The sequence below is a fragment of the Trachurus japonicus genome, chromosome 21 (genome assembly GCF_045865225.1).
Source record: "Trachurus japonicus isolate A0001 chromosome 21, Traja_1.0".
NCBI lineage: Eukaryota > Metazoa > Chordata > Actinopteri > Carangiformes > Carangidae > Trachurus > Trachurus japonicus.
The window spans coordinates 61,712-84,217 of NC_140927.1; the positions used below are offsets into that span (position 1 = coordinate 61,712).

Consider the following 22,506-nt stretch of genomic DNA (forward strand, 5'->3'; position numbering starts at 1 on the left):
CCTAAATTTACAACGAGACTTCTATAAATACTTCCTGTCCTCACTGTCTGGTCTTCAACAGGGCCCGTCCATCCATTAAGGACTGCTTCACTAACTCCTGGCTTCAAGATGCCTACCTGATGCGCCTTCGCAGGCAGACCCTCACCTTTACAACCACCCGTCTCAAGGAATTCTTGGCCGACCAGCAGCGCAGGCGAGAGGAGGTGGCCACCAAGCACAAAGTTCTCCTGCGATCCTACAGGAGCTCAGCGCAAAGCCCCACCAGCCCCACCACGCCAACTGTGCCACCCTCACCCACCACACCCGTCACCCAGTGAAAACAGGCTTCCAAGCGCCAGTTGGTGGTGGGACTGCACGGGGGGGGGGGAGCGCTGTCGGAGCGAGACAAGACTTTGGGGCCGCCAGGTTGGATTGTTCCTTCAGGTCTGAGTTGTTGAAGTTGGTCATAAGGAAGAAAAAAAAAATGAAACCAGCAGTGGCTGTGATCGACAGAGACATCATTTCTTTCTCTCTTTTGTGGTTCTGAACAAGAATCTAAAAGAAGGATTTCATGCCTATGGAGCTCCTCCGATCAGAGCCTGACTGCACTTTTTTTTATAACGTGGACCTTGTTCATACAAGGCAGGGCAGTGTCTCCAAGTTAGTACCTCAAGGTTTGCAACTTTGCATATATTTTGGATAAATTACTTCTTTTCTTAGGGTCGAGTCACATAATAACACACCAACCACAAAAGGCCTGAAATCGATATCATAAATCTATATGATGTTGAAAACATGAATCAAAGTCATTCATTAGGCTTTGAAATAGGAAATACATAGAAGACGGACTGCTAAAACAATGATGCCTTTTGTATAGTATAGTAAGACCTCTGCTCCCTAAATCTATCACAGAATCATATTCAGATGTTCCCTGAGCAGCCAAAACTAGGACGGCTGATTCTCTTTCTTTGATTTAAAACGATGTAGGATTCAAAATTTTTCTCTTTATTAACTTAATCTATCACTTTACTCACAGCAGTGTACGGTAATTTGTGCTGTCTGAGATTTTATACTGCCATAGCACCTCAAATGATTGTCAAGACTGTAGCAGCTCCAGAGAGAACAGTTTGTTTGATTTGGAGTTTATTAGACACATATTGAGTTCAGTAGATACACTGGAGGGTTCTCTACAAGGGCTATTAGACAAATGACTCCTTTAATCAGCACAAATTTCTTCCCTAATGTTAAGAAACATGATCAGTAGAATTCCCTTCTCTCTCAGAAGTGGGGGTTTACAATATGTTTTTTTGCTATCATTGTCCTCTTTGCTCTACATGATGATATATACGGTACAAGAGACTCCCTGCTGCACCGTCACCGTGTCGGTGCTGGCTGACACTGGTCCTTCACCACAGATAAGCTAACAAACACATTACTGGCTTCCAGTTTAACAGCTCTCTTCCACTCAGCCCAGTGTCAAGGATCCGGTTTGATTAGCCACGCACTTGTCACTTGAGTTTACGAAAAGTGAGGTTTACAGGTTTTTGCTGAGTCGGCGGGTCAGTTTCTACTTAAACACACAACCTTCCTTAAATGTTAGATTATTTGTGGGGTTGGTGGTGAACTGAGTAACCTACTGGTGATACTGGGGTGCCCCTAAGTGCCCTTAAAGAGTTAGCTTCAGTCAGCATATAAAAATAGCCTCATGTCATTGGGATGTTGATGAAGAAATTGCTGAGTGTATAAATTCTTATTTTAACCATAACTTTAAACAGCTCGGCTACCGCTTTCTTTCATTTTTATGAATTAGATTTTAAATACAGTAGCTGAACCTTTTTATAAATAAAGTGAAGTGAGATTTAAGTAAGAAGTAAGATTTAAATTGGTTAGAATTACCATTACATTTTACATAAATAAATAATTAATTTATGTATACCCTTAATTGAAGTTTTATACATCTTTTTGGTTTTCCAGTCTACATAAGCGTACACTGTCAAAAGTCAAAGTGATCAAAAGAAAAAGAAAAAGAAAAATCAATTCACAGGCAATGTTTCAGTCACTGCACACTGTACAAAATATAAAATAAAATAAGAAATGTCAACACCTCAGACAATCATACACATGTAGAATAAGAAAACAACTGTAAATAGGAAAATACTTCCTTTTATTCCATTAATAAAAGCCAAGTGTTTGTTCATCAACAGAGTGTAAATACATGAACACATACAGTACCTCCATGACTGGACAATTTTCAAACCATTACAAAACAGATGAATCATGATTGTTTTTTTCACTCTGGTTTCAATCCTAGTCGTTTACTCTAATAGACCACATTAAAATCTGACTCAGACACAATAGTTTTATAACCTTTAGCCTGAGGATGCTTCAACCTATGATTCATTTTGAAAGTCTATCTTCTATCTAATCCACATCATTGGCTTTGAGATAATATTGATTTTATATCAATGATACATTGATCCTTATTATTTTATGGTAAATAAATGGCTTAAGTAGTGTTGTGCCTGTTAGTATTGCTTTGCCTTGTGACAGCAAATTCAGTTTTTCAAAACCAGCATGTGAGACTTTTGCACAAATGTCAGATATATTTTGGGGTCACCTGCAAACATTTGATATCAGCTACAGATTTGCACACTCAACACACCATTTGTGTTTAGATTCATAAGGAGAAAGTATCAAGGAACCTTAAGCGGACACTAAGGAGTCTCTTTGGATGGTAGAAATCAATTCTGAGTTCTTTTAACACGTGTTGACTGATATATTCTAACGCTATTGCTAGATAAATACTGCCTTTTTCTGCAGCTCTTTGTTGTTTTGGCTCAGTCATTTTCCTATGCAGAGTAGAAGTGAATCACAAAGGGAGTTGTTAAAAACCTGAATGAAAACATGCAAGATCAGCATGAAATGCAACATTGCATACAATTATAAACGTTTGTGCAATATATTAACTCTGTTCTTCACATGTAAAAAAAGAAAAAAGAAAAAAGAAACAACTGCTTGTACGCAGAAAACAGGGTTTTGAAGAAGATGTTGAACGCTCCACATTTTGTATTAAAACCTCAATGCCGTATTTTGTGGAATGTGTTGCAGTGCCTCGTGATGGATATTAGACCCACAGAGAAAATAGCCTGTTAAATGAATGACTAGTTCTTTATTTTGATTATATGAATGTGACTACTTTGTGTGTGTGTGTGTGTGTGTGTTCACAATTTGTTTATTTATTGGGTGACTGTATTTGTTACAGCTTCTGCTTTTTATTTTTGTGAAATCTCTGAATCTGGCATGGAAAAGGCATGACAGCTGTTATGGCTATGAACAATAAAGGAAATGTGACAAATATGGGATTTGGGGAGTAGCAAATTATTTCAACAGACGATGAAAAGTGCAACATGCATACAATTGTAAGTTAAATTTGTTTGAGTTAAGCATGAACTGACCACGGGCCATTCAGTTTTCTTTTTCACCACTCCCTCCGCATGACCCTGAGGACCAACAGATACATGCTTATTCTCACCGGGGACGACTCATATTTCAACATACTTCCATTTAAACGACCATTAACAGAACTATTAACTGCTCCAGGGGTTCTCCAGAGCGTTTGAGATGAATGCTATATAAGGATGGGAAATGTCTCTGTAACATTTGTTGCGCATCTTCAGTCTTGTTTGACAATTCCCTAATATCCAAAGAAGGAGAGGGAGAATCTGGGCGATGATTCATTTGCCTTGATCCTAGAAGACCTGCAAAGCTCCTCCTGACCTCTACATATAAAGCAGGAGCCTTTTTATGTTTGCTGACTCTGGAGAGGACTAGAGGCAGAGAGGATCTTCAAGAGGATCTCCAAGGTGAGAAAATCCAAGAGTAGGTTGTACTTGTTTGGAAGGTTGTTTCTTTGCCGCTGGTATTGACTCTAGCTCTGACTGCTGCAGATGTCCAAAGCGAAGGCGGCACCCCCTCCTGGGTGCACACTGAACATCAACGATCCTCAGGTCCAGGAGGCAGCTATCCGAATCCAGGCATCATATCGCGGACACAGGTATGAAAATCTCTGTTTTTGTCCTTGATATTGACCCTTTTTTGCTGCAGTAGAGATGCTCAAACTGCTGTACACAGTTTGAGTATAGTACGGATGCAAACATTTTTGCCTTTGTGCACATTCAGACTTAACTGTGAAGGGCAGTACTACATGTTGGAATAGTCTCCCAACCCCGATCAGAGACAGTCCTACTTTTAATGCATTCAAAAAACAGCTTAAAGAATGGTTACTGTCCCATCAAATTTGCACCCATGAATGAAATATCTACCAGCACTTTAATACAGTACTACTGTAGCCCTTATTTCTTATCATATATTATTCTGTATTGCCATGCAGCGCTGCATGGCATTGTTATCTGTTTTCTTATTTCTCTCTTCTTTTTTTGTTTTTTACTGATATACAGTAGATAACTGCTGCTAGCACTCTGGTCTCTCTTGTATTTATGCAGGTTGCTATGTTTTCTTATTGTTGTAACTGCTGCTATTAGCCTACTATGTCTTTTTTACACTCACACAAGTAGCTTCCTAATGTTGTTTTTTTTGTATGGTATGTCTGACAGTCTTTAAATGTGAGGACTACAGATGGAAATTAGCTCTAAGCTAAATCTGGCACATTTACTTGACGCATCACTAATTGTCCATTAATGTCAGGGCCGGCCCTAGGATTTTGGTGGCCCTAAACAAGATTTTTGTTTGTGGCCCACTCTAAGCGCAAACACCAAATCACTGGTTAAAACTGAATACAGACGTGTTTATCCCCTCTGAGGTTTGAGGCCATTTTCTCGACTTTTACATATTTTCTTAAATTTATCTTTTTAAGATACTTGCAGATGTAACAATACTCAAGTGTTTTATGTCTAAATATTAGATATATAATATTAGCCAAGCCAATTTGTCCTAGAACACTGTATAAAGAAATAATTTAGGCCAAATGTTGGAAATTTGAGGTCTGCTTTTTGAAAAATGTCAAATCCCTTGTGAAAATACACCTTCAGTCATGAGAATGAACTGTTTTGGTGCTTGAAATAGGATATGAATACAGTAATAGATAAGTGTAGAAAACAAGTCTAAAATGAAATTTTGTAAGATTGCTTTTTGAGCACAAATGTTGTCATTCTGCCATTCTATTTTCACCGCATGTCTCAAATGTGAGATAAAAGAAGCTGAATATTGACTTCAAATTACATATAAAGCTCATAGCGTGCACGTGCAGACCTCAGGATGTTTAAATGACTTGAATGAACCCCGGTACCTTTCTGATCATGTGGCCCCCCACCTAACGGCTGTGGCCCTAAACAACCGCATAGAGTGTTTATGCCAGGGGCCGGCCCTGATTAATGTGCATTGTCCTCGTCAAATAAACAATAAATGAAAATGATTAATTCATTGATGCATGTTGCACCCATTCATGTATAAAATCGGTGAATTCTTATTTTCCTGTGGTTGTCATACAGATCACGTAAAGAGATGCGAGAGAAAGGCCCCCCGAAGATCTTGCAGGAGCTCAAAGATGTGGTTCTTGTTGAGGGCAGCGCTGCCAAGCTGGAGTGCAGAGTCAGTGCTTTCCCAGATCCTTTCATCGTCTGGTACAAGGACAGCAAAGAGCTGAAGGATGGTCCCAAGTACCGCTACGTGTTTGAAGACCCGGACTTTGTGGCGCTCGTGGTTCGAGACGGGGTTCTGGCTGATCTGGGAAAGTACACGGTCACCATTAAGAATCCATTCGGGCAGACATCAGGATCTGCTTGTATTCTGGTGGAGGGTGTGTATGGACTGTTCACATGCTTTGCAGTGGGGAAGGAACCTGAGATTCGCCAGCTGGTCAGAGATGGTCAAACCACCTGAACCAGTTCAGTATTCTTGGGATATATGCTTTTGTTACTTTTGGGCAGAACCAGTCCAGTTTGTTTTCCTGTTTTCAATCATTATCCTAAGCCAGTGGTTCCCAACCTTTTTTGACCACATTTTGATATCACGAATTCCTGGTTCACGTGATTGCAGTCGTCAATCAAGATGCGCCAGCTCAGATATTTTTATAAGCTGCATTTTATTTGAACTCGATTTATATTCGAGAAAGTGAAAGTATATAATAGTTTACGATTGGGTGTGGTGTTTTTAATTCTAATTTTAAGAAGAAGAATAATTACTTAAAAAAAACATTTTCAGGCGACCCCATTTGAATTCTAGGCGACCCCACGTGGGGTCCCGACCCCAAGGTTGAAAAACACTGTCCTAAGCTAAGCAACCAGCAAGTTACAAGAGCTGTAAACATGTATTTGCTGGTATTAGATATTAAAGGTATCCTCAAGAGTATTTCCCCAAATATCCATTGTTTACCGCAAAAATATCTCACTTTTTAACACCCTATTTTCTGGACATTGCAGTAAATCTTCAACATTCACACCAGATGACTTGAAAACACTATTTATTATTATAGTGTCTCCTGTATAACATCTTTAAGGCAATACCTAAAAGATATTTGTGACATTAAGTATTTGCATCATGCTCTCCCAGTCCCTGCAAAGGTTTCTAAAGGCCCAGACAACAAGAAGGCCAAGAGAGGGACTACAGTCGTGCTCAAGGCTGAAATAAGAGGAGAACCTCCTCCAGATGTTGCCTGGCTCAAAGACGGAGATGACATCGAAGAAGATGACAGGTAGGAAGTCAGGACAATTATCAACTGTATTCATTAACCATAGCTTTCTAGTCAATGTAGATCATGTTGAAATACATTTTCTATGAACACCATCATCACTGTGGTGAATGGATTCAGATAAGGTGGCAAATAAATGCCAGAAGGACACAAATCTTACTATGGTTGTCTTACAGGGTATTCTTTGATGTTGGAGACACCAACACAATCCTCACCATCAAAAATGCAAAGTCGTCTGATGCTGGCAAGTACGAGGTGTTTGTGGAGAACAATCTGGGAACGGATCAGTCCTTTGCTCGTGTGGACATCCTCTAACTAACACAATGAGCCCATGTTCTCTTACAGTGCAATCCAGTGGACAATACTCAACATTCAAAGCTGTACATAACTTCAACCATGCTCATATTAAAAAGAAATGTTTTCTGATGGCTTGTTCTGGGGTGTGTGTGTTTTTTGTTAATGCACAAAGTGTGACAGGACAAAACAGTTGTAGTTTGAGTGCATCTGAACTGGAGAGGAATTACAGTTATTTGTTTCAGGTTATACAGTAAAACAGGAACAACAGGTAGTCCAGTCCACAGCTGGGGTCCCATATAGGCAACCTATTTAAATCACACATAGACTAACATGCTTTTGTCAGTCTCATTTAGAGCTGCAAAACTACACACAAAATAAGAAATAAAAGAAGTGTAGAAAAATGATTTGAGTTGCTAAACTTTTCTTAACTTTCCAAGCTTGAGAATTTCCCCCCACCTTCGCTATCAAAAAAAAAACTTGTGACATTTGATGCCAGTAATAACCAGCATAAACATAGTTTTGTGCATACAAGACTGACTCTGTTTTCTTTATTTCCAGAGAAACATTTTTCATAAAACTAATTAACAGATCAGATTTATCAGATGCAGTGCAGCCATTGAAACAAATATTAAAAACAACAAAACATCACTGGAGCCATATCAATGAGCTGTTTCACCTAAGATAAAGTTGTGGCCACTTTAAAGACTGTCCCTCACTTCCTCTTCCTCTGGCCGGTTTCAAGGCCGCCCTCCCCCTCTGTCAAAGTGCAACATGAACAAACTACGAAAAGACCGCATAAGAAACCTCTCGTTTAACTCTATCACCTGAAATAGGCTTATATTCACTTTAGACAGTAAAAAGCTGTAGGTGATTATAATAACTTGCCATTGTATAATTTACATGTTAAATAAAATTGAGAATAAACCATTACAAAAAATAATAAAATAAAATGCACCACAACATTTCTCAGACGCAGTCCAATTCAAAAAGTGTGCAGATTCTCGTCTAGTGCCACAGTTTGTAAAAAGCTCTATATCCTGCATTGTGCCTTTAAGAATGGGGCTTCCTTGAAACCGTCAAGTTCCATGTTAGCATGGTCAAATTGATGAAGTTGTACATTGCAACTTTAAGAAACAACTTTTTTTTTTTTTTTTTTAACTCAGCCGTTAAACCTGTGAGTTTCTTTTCTTTTCTTTTCTTTCTTTCTTTTTTGGACCAGTCTGGACCAGGCGGCTCGTTTCTGCAGCTTTTCCTGCTGTTTACAGCGTCTCCTGAACTTTCCGCACAGTATGCGCGTTTGCAGACAGGGAGTGGCAAAAATATATTTATTTTTTAGCCATAACTCCTGGAAGTAACTTCCCCCCCCCCCCGTCCAAGCCGTGGTGGTGTGCCTGTCCGTGAGTGACGGATCTGATGGACCACTCGCCGTCGATAATCACGCAAGTGAGCAGAGAGGAGGAGGAAAATGCCACTTCTCGTGAGGAAGGTGAGTTTAGAGAGAGAGAGAGGGGGGGAAAGTTTTCTCAACTATTCAGCTGCGCATGACAAAGTGACCGGGAGCAGCAGACAGCGGTGTGGAGTGTGGAGTGGGGAGGGGAGGGGGACACACACGGTGTCTCACAGGTCTACGGTGTCCTCGGACGAGTCGACACCGTGTCCTCTCCTCTCCTCTGCTTCATGACAAGCTGCAAGTGGCGCACACATCTCGAGTGTCTGTGGGAGAGTTCGCCGGTGTAGCCCTGTGTGTAGGCCACGGACACGGACAGTCGCTTTATGGTTAGAATACAGAATCCGTTAAAGCAGCACAGTGGGTTTATAAACGAGCCTCACGCAGAAAGTGTCTGTTGTCCGCGCGGTTTTTAAGGTCAAAGTGAGTTAAACGTCAGAAATAAAGTGTAGGATCAAAGGGGGCGGGGTCAGAGCAGCTGACAGGCCTGTCACTACTGTAGAGCTGCTGCTGCTGCTGCTGCTGCTGCTGCATCAGTTTGAATATCCACACAGTGAAGTGCTGCACACTCAAATACACTGCCTCTGCACTCAACAGTTGTTTACTGATGCACTCTTGAAGTAGCATTTAAAGGACAATTCCGGGCAAATTCAACTCGGGACTGTATTTTCCTATACATTTTAGGTCTAAAAGAAGGAATCTGAAGATTTTCAGTTTAATTGCTCCTATTTTGTGGTAGTTGTGTCTGTCCCCGCATCACCACAGCAGCGATGAATGGGAGCGGATGCAAGTTCCGCTAATTAGGCTGTTTACATCCCTCAAAGCCGCAATTTATTTCCACAGACAGTATCAGATGGCTACTCAAACATGCACCGAGAAGTTTGTTTACTTCAAGCAAATCAAGAGTTGATATTCCTGTGTTTATGACACAAACGGGAGCTTCCGACTGATCGTGAACACACCAAGCGCGTCAACTTGGGTCTCGAGCGCGACTCCAGGAGACTTTGAATTAGATCTAGTTTTACAAACATGTCGACAATTAACTCATTGAGTGCCAACCACGTAATTTCTCGTTTTTCGTTCCCATGCGAGAAATCTCGTTTTTTGCTTTTTTTAAAAAAAATTATGAAACTAGACACTTTAACACACCTTATGTGTAAATTTGGGGACTCTACAACGAGCAGAACTGAAATAGATGACGATCAAAGTCTCATGACAGCTCATGATCTGGAAGTTTTTATCATAACGGCAAAAGCCGGTGGGACCGGTGTTCCCGACCTGCTTTTGCCGAGAGACCATCACATTCCGCGGCGAGAGGCTGTGACACGGCACGTTGTGTCTGTGTTATTGCTGTTTAGTGGCGCCCCCGCCCGCCCCTGATGGTTTTGTGAATAGACCAACATTTGTTGTATATTTATCTTACACGAGCCCTTTGATGCAGAAATGCGAGTGTCAGAAGAGCGACAGACACAAACAGAGCACCTTTCATAAAAGACGCTCTATCTCCTTTTCTAGAAAAAAAGCAGGGATTTTGGTGAAACCCAGCCATGTTTAGCTTGAGTTTTCTCAGGAACGGAGGCACGTAGAAACAAACGGTTTGTGGCCATTTGAAGCATAAAGTTTCACCTTTCAAATGAGCCACAGTATGTGTTGGTGGCAATAATATAGAATACACTGTGGCTCTACAAAAATCGTCAAAAATGGTCTAAATTGCCGGTACACTTGACTAAAACTTTGGAAAGGAGCGCGGCACTCAATGAGTTAAACTGAAAATCTTTTGATTCCTTCTTTTAGACCTAAAATTTTAGGAAAAAAACCCCCGAGTTGAATTTACCCAGAATTGTCGTTTAAAGCAGCTATGTAGTTTTCAAACATTGTGTTGTTTTAAAGGGGGACTTTAGCTTAACTATGCTACATTTTTACCTTAATTAAACAACTTCGGAGTAATTGTGATGGTTAAATAAATGACTTGTAACTTGTTACATGGAGAATGGAGGCTCTCTGCCTCCACGGAGCGTCTCTTGGCCGATTACAACCTTTGCAAGATCAGCGCCTGTGCCCCGGTGTCCCAGCTCTCGCTTTGGCGGCACTGCGACACAAATACGACCTGTAATCTCTTGTTTATGACGGATAAGACTACACAAATATGCACGTCGTAACATCTGAAAAATAATGTTATCCACAGCTCCATGGATTGCTTTCTGGCTTTCGGCTTTGTTGAAAACAAATGCACATGGCCAGGAGGAGGGTTAGAAAAAAAGTGACCAGACTTGCATAGTTCCCCTTTAATAGGTGCTTCAAACAGGGACTATACAGCTGGATGCATGGGCAGGCCTCTGAAAAGTGACACGTTTGTTGACATTTGTAGCAAAAAAAGGAAATACAACCCCTGAAAAAAAGACATAAACAAACAATTCTTTTGATAATGCACTAATAATTTATATTGCATTACCCTGGCCTAGAAAATAGCATAAAATTAAACAGTAATTGTGATATTTCCCTACTATGCCAGTATTATTGTCCCCACATCATTTGAGTCTTTAAATTCTTAATTTAGGAATATTTCACTCTTTCCCTCCTCCTTCCTGATCAGTTGAAGTTCCCAGGCTGTCTTCAACACACAGCCTGATCAAAAAGTTTCATCTTGTATTTGTTCAAGTAGTTCATGGTAGATTAGAGGTCTGCTTTGGATCATCGTCCTGCATAGAGGCCGGTCTCTTTTCACTTTTCTCTCGATTTGGAGTTTGCTTGTTTTCACTGGAATCAGTTTTTCCCTCTCTCGGCCCTGCACCACTCGCTGCCGAATGTTTCCTCCACCAGGCGTAACAGTCTGCGGAGGGTGTTGTTAAGTAACTTTTGGATACAAGCGTATCTATATTAAGGAGCTCAAAAACACAATAAGTCTGTTCTTCTCGCAGAGGGACTTTTCTATGGAGCAGTGTTTGTAGAGCCGATCTGTACGCTCACAGCAAAAGCTTTGATGTTGTCAAGCAATGAAATAACTGTCTCGAATGAACATGACCCGCAGGAGAAAAAGACGGATGAATCACTTCCACTTTTAGCAGCTTAACCTCCACTCATGTGGTCGCATTTAATTCTCCAATAAGCATTTTAGTTTACCATCACACTGTAGTTTTCTCTGGAATATGTCTTTGGGAAATGTATGGACATTTGAGATTGAGATTCTATTTTTACCATACTTAATTGTATGAAATTCAACCTGCTAAAATGCAGTGTTTTGCAAGAAAAAACCATCTTGAAATGGTTGCAGGGTCATCTCATGAGCCGCCCGTGGAGATGCTAATGCTTTCAGAACAAGATAGTTTCTGTTATTATCTGTGGAGAACTGATTTATCCTGTCGGTCTGCTGCAGACGAGGCCACACAGCGACGATCATTCAGTTTAACCACTTACCCTGGGAAATGCCCATGAAGACTGTGATTAAGAGTGCACCTTGAGCACCGAGACATCCAGGACAGACAAGAGCTCTATTCACAAGCAATCTGGAAATTTCATGACCAAATAAGGGCCACATTGACTAGATGTACCTGTGTAACTTTGAGGACAGAGACAATCGGCTAACTTTCAGCCAATGAGTCAATACTTTGATTATTGTCTCATACTTTTGATAATCATACTTTTACATCACTCTAAGTTAGGCCTATTGATGGCTGTGTGGTGAGCATTGTCTCCTCACAGAGCTCAGCTGCCTGTGTTAGCTTTTATTTGTGTGCTTTGGCTTCCTCCCACACCAAAAGCATGAAGGTTAAGCATTAGGAACATGGCTGCTATTGCTCCTGACTTAGGCTTTGGCCTCAGTATGACAGCTGGCTGCTGGTCGCCCACTGGTAGCAAAAGTGCAGGGAGAAGAAAATGAGGATCAACCGGGATCAATAATTTGGCTTTATGGCTAAACATATAGAGTTATTGCAGTGGTTAGATGGTTGCACATTTGAAATGCTTAAATGAGTTCCAAAGAGAAGATTGCCTCATGTGAATATTGTGTATTGGTGAGGTGTTGATAGAGCAGCCAGTTGTTCAGTGACAGTTTTATTAAGAGATAGCCAGATGGCAAAATGTTTCTGCAACTCCATTCACATACTGGGAGAGAGGAGATTGACAGTTTAACTAATGAATTTGTAATAAAATGTAAATACAACCTTGCACCATGGTATTTCCTTTCATCAGTACAGTCTAAAATGAACTGATTAAATAAGAATCAATTATCCATCCACATTTAAACACTATACGGAAACGGACTATATTAACATGTTCAAGAGTGATATAGAAATAACCTACAGTATGAGGAAATAATATTATCACATATATACTCCAATATATTGCACAAACAAAATACCCAGGTTTTACAACAGCATACATATGAACAACATACATATGATGAAAATATTTATATACTTTTTTCTTATTATGTTCATATTCATTTGAATTGTTCATATTCATTTTATGTCTTCCTATCTGGGAAAGGGGCCACCCAAAACATACATATTTGTCAAACGTTTCATGAAGAATTTCACATGTTTTTGTTGTATATACACACATTTCAATTATGGAAATGTGCATCTATTTTATTTATGTATGTAACACAGGTTACATGTGGGGAAGTGGGATTTAGAAAGTATACCTGAGTTGTGCATCACTGCAGTGGTTCTGCTGCCATCCCCTGTAAAACCATGTCCAGCCAGGAGGTGGCAGCTCTGTCCAGTTTACCAGCGCAGGCCAACTCCAGTCTGGTCTCCAGTTACATTCACTTGGCCAGGAGGTCATGAGTCCAAAATATGGCTGCCATCCAGAAGTGAGGGAGCAGAGGAAAAAGGAAAGGGGGAGGCGTCTTGAGCGCTTCTTTAGTTTCACGAGTTGCTGCAGCCAAATGGGGGCATCACGAATTCTGGAAAACTGTGAAACTTCCTGTCAGAATGTCTTACACAGTTCGCTTTTCTTTCACAGCTCGTTCCAGCCCACTAAACACATTCTGTGTTTGGTTTCGCATTATCTCATGTCGCTTCTGCGATACAGTTTTATGAGCATTTTTACACTGTAGGCTAAGTAGGCTACAACTAGGAGTCAAAGTGCTTCTGTTACACATTTTTTTAAATAAACAATACAAGTTTTTATAGTGTCAATTATTAATTCATCCTTGCAATTTCAATAAAAATCTCAATTTCTGCTTCAGGCACACGAATGAATAATGAAAATGCTCTCTTTTTACTTTAATAGCACCATACACCCAGGCTGGCCTGGACTCCACCAGTGTCCAAAATCCAGTGACCCACTTTATCCCAGCATGTTCTGACAATGTTCCAGAGAACGCTCGGCTTTCTCACTCTTCAAGTTTCCTCATAAATGCTCAATGTGGCTGAGTTCAGGTGACTGTGGTGGAGCGTCCAGACAGTCACGACTGCTTGGTCTACTTTGTCCACAAGTGCTTCTTTGGAAAAGTGTGAGCTGTGTCTGGGGCCACAGGGGTCATTATCTGACCATAAATGATTCTCCACAAAGATGAAAACCAGAGGGCGTTGCATGTCTCTGAGGGACAGTGGTGCTTTTCTATGGTCAGGGTGTCTGTTTGGTCCAGGTGACCAACTCCACAGTAGGTGAAAGACCCCCCAGACTTGAATTTTCCTACTTTCCTACATCGGTTTGATACGCAGTGGTATAATCTTTCCAATCATCTTTTTGATATGCCGGTGTTACTTGGCTCACCTGAGACATTTGGTCTTGTTTTCTGCCCTGAGAGGTGACTTAGGACGAGTACAACACAACCTTCCTTTGACACTACTTTTGCTGATTGGAGTATTGCGTTCTTCAATTACCAAATTCTGTGTGCGATAAATTTGCTTTTCTATCTCTCAGGGAATTAAGCCTGATTTGATCACTTCTGATCTTTCTAATCATGCTTTGAACGCAACTGATCCAGTTACTGTAAAGCGTTTTAGAGTTCTGCGCACTGCTCCCTCAGAAACCTTTAGTCTAACCATGATTTGAGGCTTATAAAGCCTTGCTTATGATAGCAATCTGACTGAGTGACTGACTGCTTCACACACTTACACACTTACACAATCTCTGTACAGTGAATCACACCTGAGCCTCAAAGTCACATGAACACAACCTTCAATCCAACTGAAGGAAATCAGGCCTTTGGTAGGTAAAGTTGGTCAGTGCTCCAAATTTGTGACTGCTGACCTAGAAACAGTGCAGAATCTGTAATATTTGTTTCTTCATTTGACATGGCACATCATTTTTTTTTTATGTTTCTGAATCCTCAAACCTTTAGATTATCTCCAAGTTTATTTGTATATTACATTGTCAAGGTGGTCTTCTGACCTTTAGACCCAATATTTTTATTTAATATTCTTTATAGTGATGATTTCCCATCATCGGCCCACTAAAGTTAGCTTAGTTAGGCTAAGAATAATAATGACCATAGTAGTTATGCTGGACAACAAAGTGTTTACATGGTTAGCTCTATAAATGTGAATATCTGTGACTGGCTGAGTTGAGCAATCAGTTCCACCCCAGGTTTAAAATTAGCATCCGCCATTTGCCAAATGCACATAAAAAATAAGCTTTTGGCAAGTAAAATAATTAGGTCACTCGCGATTGGCAGGCCGCAGGAATATGCCGACTTAACTATATTACTTTCATCATAGATACCAAACAGTAAAACAGACGCTTACAGCTACAGCAGATCTACTGATTGCGTTTTGAATTTCACAGTTGTCCCTCGCTGCCCAACGTCATTCAACATTCTGAAATGTATCACCTTATCCGCAATAAAGTTAGCGTTCAGTCAGTCGGTCAGTTGGTCAGTAAGTCGGTCAGTTGGTCAAGTCAGTCAGAAGTAAACAGAGTTAGTTTGTAGTAACTTCTGATATCTTTGTGTAGGTAATTAGCCAGTTGGATAAGTTGTTGTTGGGGCTTTAATTTTGGCTGAGGTTACTTATTTTTACTAGCGTTAGCAAACACTCTGTTGCTGGCTCTGTCCAAAATCCACTATGACATGAAATTAAGTCGGCTAAAACAGTGTGTGAGTTTTTTATTATGTCCGAAACCCTAGTATGAAACCAATAAGATGTGATATGCATACTGCTTGCAAGGAAATATTACAAGCAATGAAGAGATAGATTTGGCTATGTGAGACAACAACAACCCCATAGACAAGGCAGACTTGATGCTGCAATGGCATTTTGCTCTGCTGTTTGTTGTTTGACAGTACAGTGTATTATTAGGTGACTTATTGTTTACGAAATTACATTTTTGTTATTAAGGTACCAAAAAAAGCTACCAGTACCATTATCAGTTCAAATTTGAATGGTACCCAACCATAATTGTTTTTTGACCTTGTGTTGTGAGCAGTTCAGTGGCTAGTAAAAACTAATTTTGGCCAGTAAAATTTCCCACCTTACTGGACTTTCCCCATTTGCTAATGCTAATGCTCTTTGGAAGAGAATTGGCACGGTGTCTGTTAGGGAGCCTCCAGTGTCTCCAACATTGTAGAGCTTCATCAGGCCCAGAAAGTCCATCCTGACTCAACCAGAGCCCATACATGTCCATTACATTATCACAGTGTTAAACAACATTTGTCACGAGATTTGGAACCAGTTGTTCAAAAAAGCTCCTAGCAACAAACCGTAGACACTGCCCTCTTGGGAGAGAGGGGTGGAGCCTCGGTTGCCCACTTTGTAAGAGACAAAATAAGAAAGATATACTGTTGCTTTCTGTCTGCGTGATCATTTTACAAGTAAATATAGCTTAAATCATAGCACAGCTGGTGTCTTTAACTTTAGTGTTCAGTGATTTTGTCAGGTGAGGTTGAGTGGTCATAAAATCATCATCTCTTGTCAGACAAGAGAAATGTAAATGAGAACATCTTTATTAGGGGTTTGGCTACAACACTGGGTAAGTCTTGTTTGTAATGACTCACAACAGTCTGTAAAGTGAATACTTTCAAATGCAAAAATATTTAAACCTTGAGCTGACCTGACCTAAGACCAGCTCGGCCACCATGAACCTGCCGTACCATTCGCTCAGCAGGGGTGTGAAACAGGTTGTCAGATTGTAACAGAGTATCAAGTGTCAAAGTGGCTGAAAGTCGGTCGTGGGAGGCCTCATTCTTCCTGCGTCTGGATAGGAATAGAAGCAGCCAAGTACACAGGCATGCCTAGCCTGAAAGAGTCCCAGATAAGCCTACTTTCAGCTAAGCAGACTAAAACATGCTGCTGTGGCGCGAGGTCGTTGCTGCCCCTCGGAAATGCTGTAACCTCATTATCAGTGTCTGAGCCTCGGGGGGAGGGAGGTGTGAGGAATGTTGCAGGACAGTTTGCTTCTTACTCATTCCCACCTCCTTGTTATTAATGTGGGGTTCATTAAACAAGTAGCTGTGGGGAAAAAAAATCAAGTGGCCAAAGAAAATTTAGCTAAAACCACCATGATATGATCAATAATCAAAGATATCTTTTTTAAATCAGTGTTTAATTAAATGGATAGTTCAACATTTTGGCAAATTGGCCCATTACCATAATCCCTATAGTCATAGCAGTAGGTTTGTTACCTTTATTTGTCAGTGCAAGCTATTTTTAGAACGGCGAAGCAGAGCCGTGAGCTGCTCAGAGCTATGCTACGGAGTCTAATGGGATTTCTTGGTTCCCCTCATCAAATTCATCAAATACACAATCCAACAACTCCAAAACACTGTTGTGGACAAGTTGTGACCTGCACATTCACCAAGCTATGAGATAACAATGCAATGTTATGAGACGGAGTTGTTTTCAAAATTCATGCGAAACCGCTGATGCGCGTTCCCGTCGGTAGCAGTTTTTCAGCAAGCAGTCTCTGCATTTGCCTCGAAATCAACCCCATCTTGTAACTTTCCGTTATTATCTCATAGTGTGGTGAATGTGCAGGTCACAACTTGTCCACGAGAGCGTTTTGGAGTTGTTGGATTGTGTATTTGATTGATGAGGGAAACCAAGAAATCCCATTAGCCTCCGTAGTGTAGCTCTGAACAGCTCACGGCTCTGCTCCGCTGTTCTAAAAATAGCTTGCACTGACAAATAAAGGTAACAAACCTACTGCTATGACTATAGGGATTATGGAAATGACCCAATATTCCAAAATGTTGAACTATCCCTTTAATTAAAGCAGAAGTAAGCAATCCGGTCGTTTTGGCTAACTTCCTGTCAGCCGATGGGGTTAGCAGTCCCCGCCCTCGTCCCTACGTCACCACATTCACGCGCATCCCTTGACTGCACACACAGAGAGGACCGCCCCTTTATGCCGTTCTCTCTCCTCATTGGATAAAGGTTGTAGGATACAAGGAAAGTTTTCTCCTCGGCTTACAGCAGAGCAGAGTGACTGACAGACAGATATTAACACAAACATTCCGCTTACTTCTGCTTTACGTAAACACTGATTAAAAAAATATATCTTTGATCATTATGATGATTTTAGCTAAATTTTCTTTGGGCACTTGATTTTTCCCCCCCACAGCTAAATGAAATGACTCAGCTGCTTGTGTTTGACCTGATCTCCTCACTGCTGTTCAAAAATCTGGACACAGGACCTTGATCAATGTGTTGTCCTGAAATACAAGAGTCAGTGTCGGTGTTAAGGCTGTCCTTGGTCCAGCATGCCATGTACATGCCCCACCTGCAGGTCAGGGTCTGACCCACACACGTAACATGGGGCAGCCCAGAAAAAGAAAAACAACTGTCGATGCTGCAAAAACTAAGTGTTGCGCAAACACACCACTTTTCATTTACATAAGCAAAACTATTAGACAAGGCCTGATCTAGATGTTAAAAAGACTAAAAAATCTATTGCCAATCTACCACTAGTGCATCAGAGCAACAACAGCAGCTGTGTTGTGTAAGTCATGTGGATTATCTTTAGCAATTGAATAGCTATTTTGTTTTTAACCACCTTTCATTTGTCTGTTGCTCATGTCAGTGTCTCATCTAATTTTAGGCTGCACTCGGTGACTCTGTTGGTCTGATGGATGGTTGATCCTGAGTAAGTTTAGGTAGACTCACTGCAAAGAAATCTGGTGCTTGACCAGCCACAACAGTGTGGCAGGTATTGTTTTCACTTTGTGAGTCTCTGCATGTGTCCATCAAGTGTGTTCATGGAGACACTAAATGGAGTAGAACCTACTGTAGGTGTTTTTAAATACTTTGGGGTGTAATACGTTTGTCTGGGGACAGACTGCACTGCTTCATCTTAAAGGGACAACGAAGAGTTTCTATTTGGTTATAAAAAAGTCTCACGTTAATGTGGATGAATCTACGCTACCCACACTTGTTAATGGCTCCATTTTCGATAAATATATCGTTTTGTCTCTATCGTTATTTTGTTATTTTAATTAATGGTGGAAGTGCTGGGCGAGCCGACCAGCGTTTCCTTACTTTCGGTTTCGTGGCGAGTCATGAGAATAACGCAGCCGAATCACCGTTTATGGTCGGAACTACCGTGGTATGTGATCGTCTTCCAACCTCTGACTTTAATTATTGATGAATGAAAACACGAGTCTGTCTTGCGCCGGTCAAAGAAATGAACGGTGTGCACGGAGGCTCATAAATGTAGTGTGAAAACGCTTCGCTTTTCCAAAATTCCTCGTTGTCCCTTTAATATTTACCAAGGTATAAAAAATATTGATACGCAAATATATTGCAATATTTTATGACACAATACTGATACTGTTTATTCTTTGAAGCACCGTGTTGATATTTCATCAGAAGTTAACATGGTGATAGTGGTTTGGTGTTTTATTAGAGCCTCCAACCAATGGTAAGCCCTTTCACAAAAACTAGACAGTGATGTACTGTAGTATGTTCTAGGAGCCGTGGAACACATTGTTTGTGCATACAATTCTTTTTTTTTTTTTAATTAACATTGAAAAATATCCCAATATATATCACAAGACATCATATCATTGCCCCCCTTTGTACTTTGTCCTTATGGGTTGGACTGTCAGCAAGGGGCAGATGTAGCAGGTGAAATGACCCATCACAAGTACACTAGGTCTTTAGTTCCTTATATCTTTTTTTCTAAGAATGTTGCAACCACCAGAACCACTTTATGTTATGTCCATATATTATATAGATACGTTACTAGTATGCCTTTTGATACCTTTGTGTTACATTATGCCATTATGAATTAGATGTTTAAGTTGCTTTGGAATTATATCAAGTCTAGTTAAATCATGTTTATAAAAAAGAAAAGAAAAGAAAAAAACTCAAGCCATGTCCACCTGCCAGTCTCTCCAGGCTATTAAAAGGAGTGGAGATGTCCGACAGGATAGCACTCCTTTGTTTAATGGGTTATCCTGGTTTCTTATATCTATACCTGTAGATATAGATATATAATTCCCTCAAAGCTACGCTTTATAGAGTTTAAACTTCCCTATCACAGCTTCACTGGCCTGTAGGCTCTTACAGAGGCTCCTTTAGATACGATTCAAGTGATGCATTAAAAAAAAACACTTGGACAATGAGTGTTGTTTTGATATATCACTGAGAACGTGACTTCAAACAATCTGACACGCTGGCAGCCTGAGGGTTTATATCAGTTCTGGAGCTGTTCCAATTTAGCTTTACTCTGACTTTCCTCTTACATGGATCTTATGCAAATATTTATAGAAACCAAAAGCAAACCTGAATGAAACCCATTAAAATACCTTGAAGTTTGTACTTTGTGACCCTCTCTTATTTTGGACCTCTCATCTCATATTATCAGGAGCCGGAGCTGTCCGTCTGTGCAGCGCTGGCATTCTGTTTATGTTGACATTTGTAATGTAGACATGATTGTCGGGAAGCTTTCGGAATGACACGATGTCACAGAGTATATGGTGTCAGCCGTTTATTAGGTTCATTTTTCTGTGCATGCACCAAGGCGCTGTGCAGTGTAAACACGCTGCTTAGCCGTTTCCTGCCCTGCTTCGTATGTGGCACAAGCAGGTTTTTGTTTGTGACTGTTTATGGCCTGGGTGTGAGTATGTGACACTATATATACACCCACACAGAGAATCTCATCACGAACCGCTGTCAGCAGCTGCTCTGCCCCGGCTATTTTAAGTGCTCCGATTTGTAATGTGGTAATGCACTGAGCAGCGTGATGTTTTTTAACACTATGAGCTTCACCTGCCCAGTTCCCTCACGCGTGTTTGCACACAAAACCTTTCCTTTCGTCTTGGGACCAGGGGAGGTATGTCCCAACAAGCATGCCGGGCCAGTAATGAGCGTTCTCCAGCGGCTTTGTCCACTTTAAACTCCGGCTGAATGAAGCAGTCAACAGGCCAAAGCCATAGGGAATGACACTTGAAAGTAGGTCACACATGTTGAGATGAAGAGATGATGCCAAAGAGAAAGGTCAATAAAAAGGCTGTTTGTTTGTTTGTTTGTTTGAGTTCGCTGTGATATTTGAGTTTCTTGTGCTGGGAGTCATTGATAAAAGTTGAATGGACTTTGAATGGACTGTTCAGTTTTTATGTTTTTGATTTTCTTTTCATATTTCAAGTCACCATATCATATCTGATCATATGAAATGGCACAAACAGACTTATTATTTACTGAGTAAATGTATTTGTCAGTAGTGTAATTAAAGCAGTTTAACAGATTCCTTTAAAGGAATAGTTCACCCAAAATTCAAATTTCACTCATTTTCTACTCCCTCATGTCGACTAAGGGTAGGGAGAAGTTTCAGAGTCCTCTGTGCCTTTTTGGAGTTACAGGGGGTCTCCGCGCAGCACTGCATGTCCATATGATGGTTGCGAATGGGCCTCACTTTTCTTCGTCCAAAAAGACACACCAAAAAAACATCAAAATACCTCCACACTGCTCGTCTGTAATGCCCCTCTTGTATTGAAGCCCCGACATGAGAAATTCTTCTGAAAAAAATTAAATAACTCTATACCCTTAGTCGACATGAGGGTGAGTAGAAAATGAGTGAAATTTGAATTTTGGGTGAACTATCCCTTTAATAACAATTTCCTTATGTACCATATTACACAAATATTTTTCAGTTATTGTGAATGTAGGTATCTCAACACTCATTGTGCCATCTTTTTTTCCAGTGCAAGTGGAAAACAAAAATGATCATAGCATTTGTATGTGTGACTCGTCTTGCAGTCACAATAGTTATTAAAGTAATCATTCAATTCTGCAATAAAGGCCTGAAAGTAATGACTATACTCTCAATATTGATTTATTAAATTAATCTGATGAATGTTTTCTCTAGTGACTGATTGGTTGGTCTATAAAAGTGGAGCCCATCATTTGTTAAAGCCCTTTGTGATCACATCAAGTTGCTCATTCTGCCCCACTGACATTTCTACAATATATCAAAGGGCCTACTTGTCACGTCCCACTTTCTTTCTTTTTTTCCCTTTTTTTTTTTTTTTTTACAGTTTTATTGCAATGTATTTATTTATTAACTGTTTTTTATTCTGTAATTTCTATAACCTTGTTTTTGCTTTTACTTTTAGCACCCCACTCTCCCTCCCCCATCAAAGAGCCTTTGCTCTTTGGAACAGGCTGCACTTGTAAATAAGAATTAATTCTTAATCGCTTTCCTGGGTAAATAAAGGTTAAACAAAATGTTTACTCTAACATTAAACAGAGAAAAGCAACAAACCCTCAACATTTCCCCCAACATGTCTTACTTACACTGGAAGTTGATTTGGTCTAGATTAGTTCATTTAGGTTAGAACCTGGATTCAAATGATTGCAAGGCCCTGGCTGTGACTCTCCAGTTTAATGATGTTTGATGATGATTGACTTACCGCTCCTCCATGTGCTGACTGCTCAGCAGGTATAGCCCATCAGTGCTACTTGTGCAATCATCACACATTTACACCCAAAGCAGCTTGACAGGTCCATGATACAGTACGCCCCATACTGAGGCAACAGATTTAGTCTTGTGTGAGCGGCATGCTAATGTCGTAGCTGACAGCTCTGACTGCTCATCAGGGCTCAGTTTTTTCTTTCTTTGTAAATGCCGGCTCTCATCACTCCGACACCAGCTGATGAGATGTTTTCGACCACTTGTGTGTGCCAGTGGCTGT

General features: G+C 40.5%; 3 protein-coding genes across 4 annotated transcripts in view; all 3 read left to right on the forward strand.

Annotated features, from left to right (window-relative positions):
- Positions 1 to 3,146, forward strand: part of spegb (striated muscle enriched protein kinase b) — a 38,360-nt gene extending 35,214 nt beyond the window's left edge. For both annotated transcript variants that reach the window (XM_085765687.1, XM_085765688.1), the window contains exon 41: positions 62 to 3,146. In XM_085765687.1, the coding sequence (XP_085621813.1) occupies positions 62 to 317 (256 nt within the window). In that variant the 3' untranslated portion in view covers positions 318 to 3,146. The remainder of the gene's footprint in view (positions 1 to 61) is intronic.
- Positions 3,147 to 3,656: 510 nt separating this feature from the next.
- On the forward strand, positions 3,657 to 7,101 carry LOC146964508 (SPEG neighbor protein-like). Its single transcript, XM_085765689.1, has 5 exons — positions 3,657 to 3,842; positions 3,927 to 4,033; positions 5,487 to 5,794; positions 6,547 to 6,688; positions 6,862 to 7,101. Exons 2-5 carry the CDS (start codon positions 3,927 to 3,929, stop codon positions 6,998 to 7,000), a joined length of 696 nt encoding a protein of 231 aa, XP_085621815.1. The 5' UTR covers positions 3,657 to 3,842; the 3' UTR covers positions 7,001 to 7,101.
- Positions 7,102 to 8,045: 944 nt separating this feature from the next.
- Positions 8,046 to 22,506, forward strand: part of LOC146964509 (carboxy-terminal domain RNA polymerase II polypeptide A small phosphatase 1-like) — a 29,084-nt gene continuing 14,623 nt past the window's right edge. The window contains exon 1 of the mRNA XM_085765328.1: positions 8,046 to 8,468. Coding sequence (XP_085621454.1) covers positions 8,396 to 8,468 — 73 coding nt within the window. The 5' untranslated portion in view covers positions 8,046 to 8,395. The remainder of the gene's footprint in view (positions 8,469 to 22,506) is intronic.